The sequence below is a fragment of the Epinephelus moara genome, chromosome 6, assembly GCF_006386435.1.
Source record: "Epinephelus moara isolate mb chromosome 6, YSFRI_EMoa_1.0, whole genome shotgun sequence".
Classification (NCBI taxonomy): Eukaryota; Metazoa; Chordata; class Actinopteri; order Perciformes; family Serranidae; genus Epinephelus; species Epinephelus moara.
In genome coordinates, this window is record NC_065511.1 from 16,459,525 (window position 1) to 16,474,545 (window position 15,021).

General features: G+C 39.7%; 1 protein-coding gene across 1 annotated transcript in view; it reads right to left on the bottom strand.

Moving 5' to 3' along the window:
* LOC126391383 (ankyrin repeat and IBR domain-containing protein 1-like) overlaps window positions 1-15,021 on the bottom strand; it is a 39,629-nt gene that overhangs the window by 4,119 nt on the left and 20,489 nt on the right. Inside the window, exons 12-19 of the mRNA XM_050046106.1 lie at window positions 10,855-10,989; window positions 9,397-9,483; window positions 8,932-8,998; window positions 7,386-7,531; window positions 6,712-6,890; window positions 6,480-6,531; window positions 2,337-2,448; window positions 1,541-1,584 (exon numbers count right to left, since the gene is read on the bottom strand). Coding sequence (XP_049902063.1) covers window positions 1,541-1,584; window positions 2,337-2,448; window positions 6,480-6,531; window positions 6,712-6,890; window positions 7,386-7,531; window positions 8,932-8,998; window positions 9,397-9,483; window positions 10,855-10,989 — 822 coding nt within the window. The remainder of the gene's footprint in view (window positions 1-1,540; window positions 1,585-2,336; window positions 2,449-6,479; window positions 6,532-6,711; window positions 6,891-7,385; window positions 7,532-8,931; window positions 8,999-9,396; window positions 9,484-10,854; window positions 10,990-15,021) is intronic.

Consider the following 15,021-nt stretch of genomic DNA (forward strand, 5'->3'; position numbering starts at 1 on the left):
TCCTCCAGAGACCTAGAGCCTCCTCACATAAAGTATACCAAGTGTGAAGGACTTACAAAGGCCTCTTAGGTTAATTACCATGAAAGCATAATTTTTCTACAACAGTCTCTCGGTATGATCCAACTTCCCAAACCAGTCTGTGGCTGTCAGTCTATTCATGAATGCACACTTTTATCTTTTAAATGACAAAAAACCCCAACTAAAACAGCTCGGAAATACAGATTAAAGCAAACATTACTGGAAACCAGAATTGTGTATTTGTAGGGAATTATTCCAATCTGGGGATTTGGTGCGCTACTGAGTTTTAAAGGCATCACAACAGGAGTATGTGGGATTGACTTTAAAATAAACTCCTGCGGATGTTCATTGTGATAAAGGAACATGTTGCCCAATAGTTTTTTGGAAACAATAAAGGTATTTGCATCTATAATGTATGAAATTTTATGCCTTATGTGCATTATGTACATTAACTTCATCTGTTTAATTTACTAGACAAAAATCACGGTTTTATTAATCAGTTATATATACTCATACAACAATTTACAACTGTCAAAGGATTCTACAGCCCCATTTCCCTGAAATTTGACTCTGGATTTAATCTTCTACCTTTTGTATAATTTAACAGTATACAAAATTATAATGTGAAGAAATGCATTAGACTTTAGTAAAGTTTTCTGTAAGGAATACTTCACCCTCAAAATGACCATCTGTATATCAATTACCCACCATATGTTGCATTGGAAGTCGTTTTTCTCGCACACTTCCGGTGAATTAAGAATCCAAAAATGGAGATTCTTGATGAATTGGAGTAAAACTGGTCCACGTTTAACACAAGCAAAACTACATTAAAACATCTGTTTTTGCAGAATGGGGAACTGAACTAAAGGTGAAACCTATGCTTTCATCAAAGCCAGACTCAATTGACAAAAATAGTAATTTTACCTCACTGAACATGGGAACTACTGGTCTACCACTGCCTTGACTGGTAGTTTGTGATATTGTGTGACTTTTGTGAATCCGAACTAACCCTTTAAAACACTTAAGCCACACAATAACACAAACAAACAAACTGATCGAGGCAGCCTGCAGCTCCTGTGTTCAGTGAGGTAAATGTCTATTTTTCTTAATGGAGTCTGGCTTTGAGAGAGCGTATACAAGTTTCACTTTTACTTCAATTCCCTGTTGGAGAGGGCTGTCTGTTTGAGATGTACGGAGCATGTGACTGGATAAATGAGACTTGGATTTTACTGTATGAGTTGTGTGAGTGTTCGTAATTTATCGTACCTGGCATGAGTAACGGATACACAAAGTCATTTTGGGGGTAAAGTATTCTTTTAAGATTGCATTAACAAAACGAAACCCAAAAATGAACAAGGAAAATTGTGTTACCTCAGCATTATCAAGCCACAGTGACAATAAGAAAAAAAGCCCTTCAGTAATCAATTCAGCTAGATTAATTTCCCACACTCTTGACATTGTCTGAAAAGTTTTAAAGGCAGAAAGCCTTTAGCTGAGATGAAAATGGAAATTGTTCACTCACCATCAGATGACCTTGTCTACGTCCACCTCCGAGATCCTGTGCGTCTTTGCAGGGGAAAAAAAGGAAAAAACACCCACAGTCATTAAGCTGAATCTTTACAGTAGCACCTGGATGGCAATTAAACTTATTGCTAATTACTGCTTTTAGGAAAATCATCTTCCTTTTAGTGAACACTGCAAGATATAATGCAAGTAATAGCATTTTCCCCGGACATTCACTAATTCAGATTCTTCATCTAAAATCAATTAATCCTTCCTGGCACAACACAATCTTGGCTGGCTTCAAAATTGCAAACTCCGTCCATCTTTCATTCCACACAGCCAAAAACAAAGCAGCACTGTGATGGACAAAAGTTTATGGATTAGAAATATTGGCTTGTTGAACTTGAGCAGTTGTGATTTTCCAAAGTTTAGGCCAGTACCCTCATTTGGGTTCTGTACAAATCAGTATCGAGAACTGAGGGAGGATGACTGGATCAATGTAGTTTAATTTGATGTACACGCATTATTTAATCATAGATTAGAAAACTTGGTAATTGCACTTGTTTACATTGCATTAACATTTTTTATGTACCTCACCCAAGTGTGTTGCATCCATCCTTTGTGCCCTTATTTCCTGACATCTCTCTTTATGTAAAAACAGGCCAATCACTACTGGGAACATAGGGTCACATCATCCACAGGTATGATATTGTTTAGTTACAGAAGTTTAGAACGAAGGTCCACATATGAGACTAAGTCCAACACTAAGAACAAAGAGCCCCCTCAAGGAGAGTCCTGTATGTCCACTGCAGTACCTAAAATGCTGTCGCTGGAGTCATCAGGGTCAGGTGTGTTGCTACGGAGACTGGACATGTCACCTCGCCTCCGCTGCCTATGTCTCCGCCTGTACTGGAACTCTGCGTACTCCTTAAAAGAACAGAAATAAATACATTTAAAAAGCACATATCACCAATTAACACTAAGTCTACATTCCTCTCTGTTGCTTGATCTCAATGAATGATCTAATCCTGCAGTCATGATGTCTCTAATTCTCATCATCAACATATTGCTCTCTGAACAGATAATGTAGCCATGTATTGCTGATCTGGAGAAACAGCACATTTTCATTGATTCATATCAATCAAGGAATTGTTTGAAACATTTAATAGGTGAACTGGTAACTTTGATTCAAGTGTTGGAGCAGTTTGCTTCAAATGTGGCCTGAGTGCTCTGTTCCAGGAAGAATCAGCACTGAGAGATCATTCAAACCCTTTCATCTCCAAACCAAGCCTTCAATCGTCAGGCTCCATTCTAGACTGAATCCAAGCAGAGCACACACTCACTCACTGGAAGGGAAGTGGAGATCAAGCAACATCAGGATTCAGATGTTTGAAAAACACTACGTTTGTATGTCTGACTAATCTCAAAAGCAACCAGAATACCTCATCAAAAGTGACCGTGATGTGATAAAAAAGTAAATAAATTAAGCATTCATTTACTGGCAAGTTTTAAAAACACTACACTGAATGAATTCAAAAATATGTATTTCAGGTAATGGGTATGAAGTAAAAGCATACCCCACATTTAACAAGCCTAGAGGCAGTCTTACAATACAGCTTGTTTTCTCCACTGGAGGTAGTGAGACTATGTAGTAAATCTTTTACTATTATGACAAACAACAAAACTCTAATTTAATATTTCTGGCACGTTATCACTCTGGGGAGTTTATGTGATGTAGAATCAATTAACACAGACTGTGTTTCACACAGCGTGTCTAAATGAAATTACAAAAAAAAAAACACTACAGTGTAATAGGTGTGTGCACATATGCATGCATTTCTAATTATAGGATATCTATGGATATCTGTGTGCGTGTGATGGTTCCTTGTGTTAATTTAACAGTGCTGATAACTGACTGATATGCATCAAGAGACTGAGATCCAACGATATGAAGGTGTCAGAAGATGAATAATATGAGGCAGCCTAATTAAGACAGGAAATATCTAATACAGGAAGTACATACCTACTTTAGGTATAAACTATAGTCTTTCCACTGAAAACGACATAGTTAAAGCATCTGTAGTCACAGTTTAACTTCAAACTCAACTGTAGTTATTTTGGAAATAATATTTCTACAAAGCAGGAATTAAAGTGTTGGGGTTCTGCTTCAGTCTGATGGTACTTGTAGTGGTCAATTGCAAACTGAATGTGAATTTCAATGCCACTGCTAACCTAGAGATTGTGAGCTAGTGAGAAATGCTACTGTGTTTACTCTATTCTCTGGTTGTAGACCAACACGAAAGGGTTCCACACACTGAATCTGCACATCTGCATATCATTATCTCCGGAAATAATCAACTCCATTTTCCATTCACTCATATCACGTCTCACACATTTGCAAAAGTCACTGAGTCACATTCATATAATCAAAAGCCTGTCACCCAAACACTGTCTTTCATGTTTCTGCTGCTCTAAAAATAGCCCACTATGAAGTGATCTGCAGGCATTGTAAGAAGCGTGGAGCGGACCATCTGTAGCTGTGCCTGTGAGGCAGAGTCATCAGGCTTTGATTATTACTATGGTGTTCCCATTAACTACTGCAGCTGAGAGACAGAGGCTCTTAATTAGGGGACAAAAAAAAAAACTTTTTTTTTTTTTTGACTGGCTTGGTGTTCAGCATCTGGTGGAAACATTTACTGTGAACTTCCTCATAGATACACGTGCCCAAAATAATGTGTTGACAACAATTTGTTTGTTGTAATCCTGTAGGTGCGGAGTGGGTGGAGGTGAGATGAGCATCTCAGTTTTACATTGATAATTGGTTCTTTTGAAGATAAGTCACATCTTTGTAGTGTGCACCTCGCTTAATTAAATCTTTTCTTGTGGCTGGTAAACTTAGGCAGTTGTGTGTGCTTCTGTTGGCTTGTATTCTACGTTTATCTGAGAAATTAATAATGGTATAGCACCGCAGTTAACGCAGTAAACAAATAAATACATATTAAGGTATGACAGAGATGATAGTAGGCAAATGAGACAGACCAACTGTGTAGCAAAACATAAACTTTCATTCACTTCTTGCGTGGAACAGCAGAGAGAGAGAAGTGATGTCAAAATCCTCTGTTTCAAAAAGCTGAAAGCTATTTCACTTTTCAGACCAGTGACCAGTGTGGGAGCAGATAAACTGTAACACCATGTCTTGAGGCTTAGTATTCTTACAATCTACAGACAACAGAGGATCTGCCTGGATAATGGTACCTTGTCAAAATACTTTATATTTTATGAGCAGAATGCTAAATGAAAAAAACATAGGAACTCATTTCAGACATCCTCGGCATCTGTGAGTCTTCTGTCTGACAGGAAATAGTAAAAATCGAAGGGTCTTGGATCGGATAACGAAAATATTTGTCCAGCAGTGACTGTGTACTCAGTAAAGCTAAAGTAAACAAAAGCTTTACAAAGTGTTACCTATGCCTCGCTGCGTGGTGCTGAGTAGGCAGAGGATAAGGAGTTCCAAAATTCATTTATCAAACTGACAGACAAGACTGATCTTGTCATTTGTTTTCCTGTCAATAGGGAAATGCTCACTTTATGCTGTTTAAAGTTTTGCACAATAACCTTAGAGGCTCAGATTTGATGTGAGATTTGCATATTTGTGTTGTGTTTCAAGGAGCCTGAGGAGAGCTTTTGAGCTGAGTGAATGTGTTCCAGGTGAAAAGCTTGCATGCTTAAAAACTGTCACAGTGTAAAAACTAAACAATAAAAGAAACTTAAAATAGTAACTGCAGTGTATTGTCTTATGCAGTGCTACTGAGTGCATGCATCACACTGTAAAAAAAAAAGTAGGCCAGTCAATAATCAAACCATTATATGGTCGACAGTTTTATGACTCTAAAAGTTAACTACAAATGCCTGTTACTAATGTGCAATGATCGGGAGCAACCTGCTTAGGTGTTTGCCAGAGAACTGCGCTTTTTAATCATTCCAACTGGGTGCACAGGGGAACACTGAACCATCTGGCTTGCTCCAGTGTGTTAAATAACATGGTGATCTTTGGGTCACCATGGTTTGTCAGTACTGCAGCCAAAGTCGAAAAGATTTAGATATACATACTGACTTTATAATTTTCTTTTTTGAAAAAAGGTCAAATGTAGGGTAGGGTTGCATCATTTAGTGCCATAAGAATCACAATTTAAGTTTCTGCAATCAATTAAACCTGATTAGGAGTGACATTAACAGAAGTGCCTGAATTACTGCATCAAATTAAGTGCTCCCTATTCACAGATAAGTGGTCCAGCCAATCACAGGTATAGGTTTCACACTGATTAATCACTTTCAGCCTCACACATGGGTATGCTAGTGACAGCTGCAAGTATAAAGTAAGTGCATCTTCTGTAGAGATTAATCCATTTATGTAGATTTTTTTGGAAACTTTTTAGTTTCTCAAAATTCATGGAGGATCATGATGAATGATCCTGATCTAAAAGTAGCGTACAGTAAAACAGTTATTATTATTTTAAGAGCCACACCTGATCTGTTTAGATATTTCATAAGAAATTTAAAGGTCCAGTGTGAAGGACTTAGGAGCATATATTGGCAGAATTTATACATATTATCAATTTATATGTTTTCATTAGTGTATAATCACCTGAAACTAAGAATCATTGTGTTTTCATGACCTTAGAGTGAGATGTTTATATCTACGTACAAAGCAGGTCCTCTTACATGGAGCCTGCCATGTTGTTTCTACAGTATCCCAGAATGGACAAACCTAGATGATAGATGTCACTAAATCCTACACACTAGACATTTGAGATCCCAAATATATAAATATGTACTTGAGTCAAAATGTTATCTTTAAGGCTGTAGTATACAGCGTCAACAGACATGCAAATTTTGTTCAAACAGCACAGTTGACATTTTAACTAACAAGCAAAACTAATGAAGACTTGTTCTGTTACCTCAGGTGATGCAAAGCCTAAATATTCCCAGTCCCACGTTCCGCCAGCAAAACTGCAAGTGAGAGAGACAGAGAAGATTTTGTCAGTACAAGATTGTGATAAATTGCTTTCATTTTAGAGCTAATTAGTCACTTTCAAGTCATTTCAAACTACAGTTCTGTTATATGACAGCAGTGTTTTTATCGTAAAAATTAGACTGACACTTGAAGTGAGCTGCATGTCTGTGTCTTACCTGCGCCTGGGGGCCTCAGGAGAGTCATTGGGGGCCACTCCCCTGGCTACTGAGGCCAGGAACTCCTGCCTCTTCTGCTGTACCAGACACGCTGCACGGATGATCTTGTGGCGCGGCGTCCGCAGATAAGGCCGGTTGACCTTTTGTGCCAGGTCCTCAGTCACCATCTCCAAGTCCGTCTGAGGACAGAAAGAGAGCTGGCTGGGAGACTTTTTTAGGAAACTCACTGAGTGAGTGAGAAACTGCACTGTATGGATACACAGTTTCAAGTTTTCAAGTTCAACTTTGTCTAATAAAATAGTGTGAATGTTCAAGGACAAAGTGACTTTAGAGGTAGCCCTACAAATGAACTACTGTGAATGTATCTTTAAAAAACATGATTTTTACAAGCCTTTAAGAGACTGAGATCTCAATGGGAGACTTACCTATTCATTTTACAGTATTTAAAAAAACACAATATAAAAGATAGCAGGTAAGGACATTTCTTGTCTATAACAGAGATTATAAATTATATAACACTAGATCTTTAACTAAAAGCTGAGATGCGCAGGTATAACTGGGGCAGATTGTGAAGATCATGAGGTAGAAAGCTTTAGTCCCGCATCTCTAATGGCCCATATAAAACTGGCTGCTGTGAACATTTGTCTTTTTTTCTGAGTAAGTAGGACTGAAACCTGCATAAGCTCGTAGATCTCTTTCTTTGTGCTTTTGGGCTCCAGAAAGAACCCATAAGGATAAGAGCACTTCAGGATGCGGCGAGTCTTTAGTAGTTCTAGGACTGCATCTTCAATGAATGTAGTGTCAGGTGGGCCTCCTTCCCCTGGGAAAGAGAAGGAGAGAGACGGGTAACAAAAATAAGTATCTTCTTTGCTTTTGTAAAATGCATCTCTTATTCCAGCCTTAATTACCTACACAGCTATACAGATCAGTATAAAATGATGAGACATCCTGAAATAAAGCAAATGACAGAACAGCTATATTCTATTAAATGTACTGTACATATTGTTGTTCTATATTGAGGGATTTGCTTGATGGCAGGGGAGAGCCAGCATTTAGACCTCTGGTAAACTGAACTCAAAATCTCTTTTGAATACAAAAACAAACAAGCAAAAGTCACTGACTATGTTTACATGCACAAAATATTTCCGTTGTTTTTTTTGCCCTTTTTTACTCCAATATTCATACTGAGCTCTTACATAATGATGATGAATATTCCAGTTAAATTCCTGTTTACATTCAGCCGCGCACACTCTGATTATCGTGCCTTAACATGTCATTTATCATGTCAATATATGGAAAAGTGGAACGGCTGGAGCCGCTTGGGTCGTTTTGCTTTTCTGGGTCAAAACAGGATTTTCTCAAAGTTTTCCACAGCTGGTGCAAACACAGCTTCTCTCTTTCATTCCTTTAACCACCTTTATGAAAAGGTCGTCATTAGGAAATTGTGCATATCAAAAAACCTGTTGATATCCAAGTCTTTCATAATGTTTAAAGGTAGGCTTGTTTCTCCTTCTGACCAGAAATGTGGGCTTTTCTTTCAAGCTTATATCTCTACCCCAGCCTTGCAAACCACTGGCTGGTTGGTTTGTGTACAACACACAGAGCTGACTATAACAGGCAAGAGGCTGTGTGTCGCAAACTGCAGTAAAACCCCCGCCTGAGAAGCATATTTCCAATGTGCTATACATGTCCAAAGAATGCTCCTAAAACCCGACTAATATTGGCATATCCCACGTCTTAATCCCGTAAAAAGAGTTAATTGTGGCTGGTTGTTATTTTGGAGAATAAAACCTGTCTGCAACTGTATTGTGCAGGATAAATTGTGCAAACTTTCAGCTGAGCCAGACTCATAAATACTGAGTTATGACCATGTCTATTTCTCTGTCAGCTGGCAGACTTATGTGAGCAACACTGTGGCAATGAGAATCTACTGAAGTGTTGTGTATAAGAACAAAACTTGGCGATGCGCAACAGGTTGTAATTGCCTGAACTGACGGGGGTTTAAAGGACTCTAGACAAAGCTTATTCACAAAGCGTAGCTAACTTAGACATGCCTGCTGAATAATAACTCTACCCACTGTTGTTAATTCATTCTTAAAACACCTTTGTGTCTTTTCTCCCTCCTGCCTACTTCCAAGAGCTCAATATCAGAGGACTAGATTAAGATGTGTCTAAATGCGTAATAAAGATTGACACTGTTATGGCAGACTGCACACTCACTTCCACTCAGGGCTCGACTGAGCTGCTCCATCTTCTCTTTGGCTGTTTTTAACAGGCGTTGCTCCAGCTATTGTGAGGAAGACAGAAGCTGTTAGGTTTTATTGTTGAGTAAAAATGTCTTGCGAACACCGCCCAACCAAAGCAATGAAGAGAAAGCCAGGATATGAGGCTGAATAACACAACAAAAGGTGGGAACAGCTGACTTTTTTAATCAAGGCATTGTGATGTCTCATTATTGCAGCCACAACAATCACTGAAAAAGTAGAACAGTCTCCAGTAATATTGTAGATGTACAGAATACAGACACAGCATTCTTTTATCATTTTACAGTATATTGCATTAGAGAGTATGCCCGCCTATGAGGACTTATGTCCGTTTTACACAAGATGACAAGTTCCCACTGCATGCCTGTTAGTACACTATGCAAAGCAGACATCATTGGAAGGCAAAGCCAGTCCTGTTTACCTGATAGCTGTGCTCATGGTTCTTGAAGCGTGTGTAGTAGTGCATAAAACGGTCGAGTTCCTGAAAGCTCTTGTGCTTCTTCTCTGCCTGCAAAACCGTGATGAGACACCAGTCACAGTCAATAAACTCCTGAGCATGTTGTTCCCCCCTCACAGAGGAAAGTGTTGGTACTCCGGTCGAGAGCAGTCAAAGTAAGTGAGCAGTGCCACAGGTGAAATCAGTGCCTGTGATTGGGAGGAATGCTAGTGAAGACTGAGAATGAACTTCTTTTCACCTTTGATGAAGGTGGGCGGAATTGATTGTGGATGGCTCCATGGTCAAGAGTCTAGACAAAGACTGTTTGTGTGTGTGTGTGTGTGTGTGTGTGTGTGTGTGTGTGTGTGTATTGTTATATGTGTGTTTTCCGTCTTACTTATGGACCCTCCATGGACTCAAGTGCTTTCCTGTTAGAGTGTATAAGCACACAAACACAAGCACCGTTCTTGGATGCGTGCACATGTGTGTATGTTTTTGCATCTTTATATGTGAAAGTTAAGGATGAGAAAGTGTGTGTATTAAGGTTAGGCTGATTCATTGTCAACAGCAAAGGCATGATCGCCCGTGTTGATACTTTTGCCAACTTTAAGTAGCTTTTTATTTATTGTGCGTCAAGGAAATGTGTGCTTATCGATTGAATAAAAAATCCTAATCAGTGTGCTGTAGTAATCCATTATTTCTAAATGTTTTTAAAGGAGAACTCCACTAATTTTGCACGTCAAAGTCTGTTTATAGGTCTTAGGTAGTACTACTTAATACATGAACAAAGTTGTATAAACGCTGTTGTGGCTCCAGAGAGAGCTGCATGATGTCAGCACCATCTGGGATGGACCACTACAAGTTTGAAAATGAGGCTACATTACTAACTTTAACTTAACACACCCAAATCTACAACCAAACTGTTGGTGGTCAAGATGCATTGTGGGTAATGTAAGCGCCAACTCTGGTTCTGCTGCATCGTTGTTGTTTTTTAACTGTCCAATATGAGTCAGATGATGTTATGAAAGTGCGATGCTAAATCAGTGGAGTACTCTTTAAACATTTCTAACTAAAACCTAGTATAAAACAGCCAAAGCTCTGCTTCCTTGGGCGTGTTTCCTGTAGGCCAGTACCTGTGCACATGATAACAGGGGGCTCCCCCAGTACTAGCTGCCACCACTCAACTCTGTCTTGTCATATACCTCTGTGAAGTCAAATTTAGGAAAGGGGACAGTTAAGTTGGCTGACACCCATGATGAATGTGATGTTAATCAACTTGAGCCTTGCCAATGAGATGTGTAGGTAAGCTGTGGTAGTGCGCTGCAACTATGAGGGAGCCTCCCCATCGCCTGATTAAATAGGGTGTCGGTGATCTAACTCAACACTAAACAGGACGATATGAAAATAAGTGTCCAATTCTAATGTGTATATGTGTGTGTATACCTCTTCAGTCATCTCCTTCGACTGCTCCTCCACCTGCTGGATGACCTCGTACCGGGTGCAACGATAGTAGCCTCCTGTTGATGAGCTGTGCTTTTTCCACTCCTCCAGACAGATCCAGCAGAAGTCATACTTACACTACGGGGAGAGAATGCAAATATTAGACCTAAATCTACTCTAGTCTGCCATCACATCACAAACTGGATAGCTAGATACTAATGCTAGTCTAGCTGTACTGGGGAAATCTGCATCTCATGAATTGCCATCAGAGAAAACATGTCACTGTAACATGTTATGTTAAGCGATAACTAAAATCATCCCTCACTACACACACACAGTTGGTTTATGTTTGTTTTCACTTGATTAATCCCCCCTAAAGTAAAACGACTGACAACACTTCACAACTCAGCTGACGTGGTGTAACGCCTAATATCATCAAGTATGGACCTATGAGAATACGAAAGCTCAAAATATTTCTTAACATCAGCAAGTCTTCTTGAAAGTCTGTTTGTGTATCTTTCTAACTGCTCTCAAAATCAGAATACTGATTGAGGGTGAAGGATATTGTTTAGAGTCCTTAAATCTAGGACTCAAGATCTACTTTCTTCTCTCTGTGTCATCTTTATCTCAATCTTCTTCCCATCTATTTTTTGCCTATTACAAATGACAGAGTCTAATAGACAGGCCTGCTGCCACTAGAAGGCACTCAGACTACATTTGAGATCAGTGAGTCCCACTGGGTATTGTAGAACAACAAAACACAGCAGCCACTCCAATCCGCATCCTATTTGGGTGTAAGTGATTTCCCTCTCTCTCTTTCCATGCCACAAGTACTTCTGTTGGTGACAAGTTAGCCAGAGCAACACGAGAACCTAAAGGCTGAGACCTCTGTTGTCCTGGAAACACCATGCTTACATGACACTTCAGAAAAATCAATACTAAATAAAAGTGTGTGACGGTGAAGAAATGAAGGATGGAAAGACACAAAAAGACAGCGTAAGAAATGGTGAGGCTCGAGATTTTTTTAAAAAAGAGCGTGCAGTCAGATCGGAGGGAAGGAAACGGCAGTGAAAAGACAAAGAAATGTTCCTTTGCAAAACTGAGTCCCGTGTTTCCAAGCAACAGGCGTAAAGCCATTTCTTACCAGGTAATAACAGGTCAAGAGGCTGAGCCCTTGGTGGCCTCTCAGCTTGTGAAAGCTGCTCCAATCCTCCTAAACTAATCTCCATCTCTAGTCAGCCTCTTTAACCAGGATGGAGACAGTGAGAGGGCTGTCACAGAGACAAAAGGAGTCTGGGTGTATGACTGCACTGTGCTCCTATCATGGCCTGCCCTCCAGCGACAGTGGTAGTAACAGAGACACAGTTAGGCGACGTGACTCTGACGGTGTGATCCAATGCCCACTCTACCATACAATTAAGTATGCCATAAAAACGTTTTAGTAGGTCCCAATATGTCAAATGCAGTTTGTCAAAAATACCACAATGTCCTACTGTATCCGGTCTCATTTTGCAGTATGCACGACAGCATGCTTTTCTGGCTATTCTGACCCACAATTCTCTGCACAGTTGAAGAGACGTCACAGTGACTGAGCCGCAGACAGATGACAGCTCACTGACAGCTGACAGAAGCCGCAATGTCTATAATCAGTCCATCAATCATTCGCAAACAATCTACAATGTATGCAGTTATAACCTAAAAGTTAAAACTACATACATTGCGGAGAAACAACGGCAGAGCTCTCCAAGTTTACCTTTGCCTCTGGCGGGCTCGGCAAATGGAATTTTGTTGTATCTCCAAGGTAACGTTAAGTGATAATGTTAAGATCTGGTGCGTTTCGAATTGCATTCTTTTTCCTTTCACTTCAACTTTGCCGCTACAGACTGTGACAGATATAGGAGCAGGTCAAGTAGTATGTCCCAGTTGTATGCATACTCCATGCAACAGTAAATACTTTGTAAGTGCAGCTGCAGTACATGTTGAAAGTAAATAGAAAACATGTCTTTTTTTTCCTCCATCACCTCTGCGTCACTCTCTCTTGTCCATCAAAGTAAGACATAAGCTGCTGAATAACTACAAGACTTCCCAGGTGTTTGATGGATTGTTTGCAAGCATGACAGTATCATAAGCCACCAAATAATCTTTTACAGTGATAGCAAAACTCGGCTGATAGCAGTTTAAATGCGATCACTCATTTTCACCTTCACAATTGCATTGCAACACTACTGCTACAGTTACTGTCACTAGAACAAAATAGCTTCTTACATTCTCAAGTTGAGAGAATAATGTTATCGGCAATTTAACACAAAAACTGTTTTATACTCAATTATTTAACCACATAAATCACAAGAGCAAGGTGTAAATTATATCCCAACAGACTGCTGTAGAAATGACACACAGACACTGAGAAATCTTGCGTAATGAGCAAAGAATTGCCCAAAAGCAAATAAGTAAGAACAAATTGTCTTGTGAGATATTTAAAAGTTAAATAAGGCGTATCATCACAAGAATCCAAAATAGTGCTACAACACAACAAAACCTGCCCTACAGGGAGACATTTAATTAGCCACTATATTAGATCTTTTGTTTCCATAAGGCTCCTGACTTTAAAAGGAGCATCTTTTCACCCTGTTTCCCAGTGAACCATCTGTGTGCTTCGAAAATGATTTGTGTGCAGTTACAGAGCCTTCATGTTAAACCAATTTCCCTTGTGATGCTCCCACCTAAACCTCTGTTAAAGCCTTGGGAAACCTTAATTAGGTTTCCGCTGAGGGCATTATAAGGGCGAGGCGCTGATTTAAAACCAGCATGCTCAAATCAAGTCCCCACTAACTTTTTATCCTGACACAAGAGGTATGTTGTCAGTCCCATTCACCTCCCTCATTTGGTCAACTTCCCACTTTTCAGACATTGTAAGACACTACCTGCATAATGTAGCCTGGGGGAGTGGAAACCAACATCCATTAAGTCCAAAAGAGATACAATAATAACAAATACATGGTACATACCATAACATAAATGAGACTAATGAGAAAGTCAGTCTATCTATCTATCTATCTATCTATCTATCTATCTATCTATCTATCTATCTATCCATCCATCCACCTATCCATCCATGGGCACACACAGCAGAATGACAGAAACCCTTCATTAAGCCATTAAGAAACAGGGCGCTCTATTTCTTAAAACTACAGCACTCTCATTTCATTGTTGTCCATTGTTTTCCCAACCTACTTAAGATGGAGCTGCGTTCCAATGGCAACTGTGCACTCCCTGAACCAGTGCAGGAGCTAAAAGTTTGCTTTTAATCGTCTTTGCAGCAGCTGCATCTAAATTATCAATCTGATCAGCTCTGATTAGCTTTGATCAACACTGATCGATCCAACGTCAAACTGATCGACTGATCAAAATCTTCACTCTGTGAATTAGACTCACCAAACTACCCCTGAGAAAAAATGAAAAGTCATAAAGAGCTCCGCCTGCACTGCATTCTTGGCCTGCAAAACCTCCGAATTCAGGGAGGGGACCACAAAGTGATCACAAAGGGACTTTCCGCTGGTCTGGTTAAAAAAACATCAGCATATGCGTGAAGTACCAGCTGATCTCGTCCTCTAAAAAGCAGAGGATATAAAGGTAAAGCAGGAAGGCAGGCGAGAGGGTTGTTTTTCACACTGTTTCCAAAATATAAACCGTTATAGAAATAATGTGAACCTTGACTCCATTGCATCGGTGTGAGATCTTGCAATTGGTGTGGTTTTCCACACTGTAAACAACATAAAGCAAATGTCATGTAGATCATGACGAAGTGCGCTGCGGTACACAACATTACTAATGTGAAAGCTGAGCAGCAGGGGAGTGGAGAGGGATGGCAATCGTACTTGGGCATGGCACGAATCAACAGTATCTAATATGAAAACACTCTAAAGGTCTAAGGCTCCACTAGAGGCCCCTACATGCTGCAATGTTTGCTGCAAAGCTCTAAACTAACAGTGAACCAAGCCCTAAAGCCAACAGCTTAACTGTGTCTGAAATTCTGCCCAAATGTTTTCTAACTCAAATTTTTATGCCTATTTTTTTAGTTTAAATGTAAGCATCAGCAAATTGTGTCCAATACACTGCAACCCTTGTGAATTGTTCATTCAGGTGGTTCTCCTAGTTAGACAACAATCA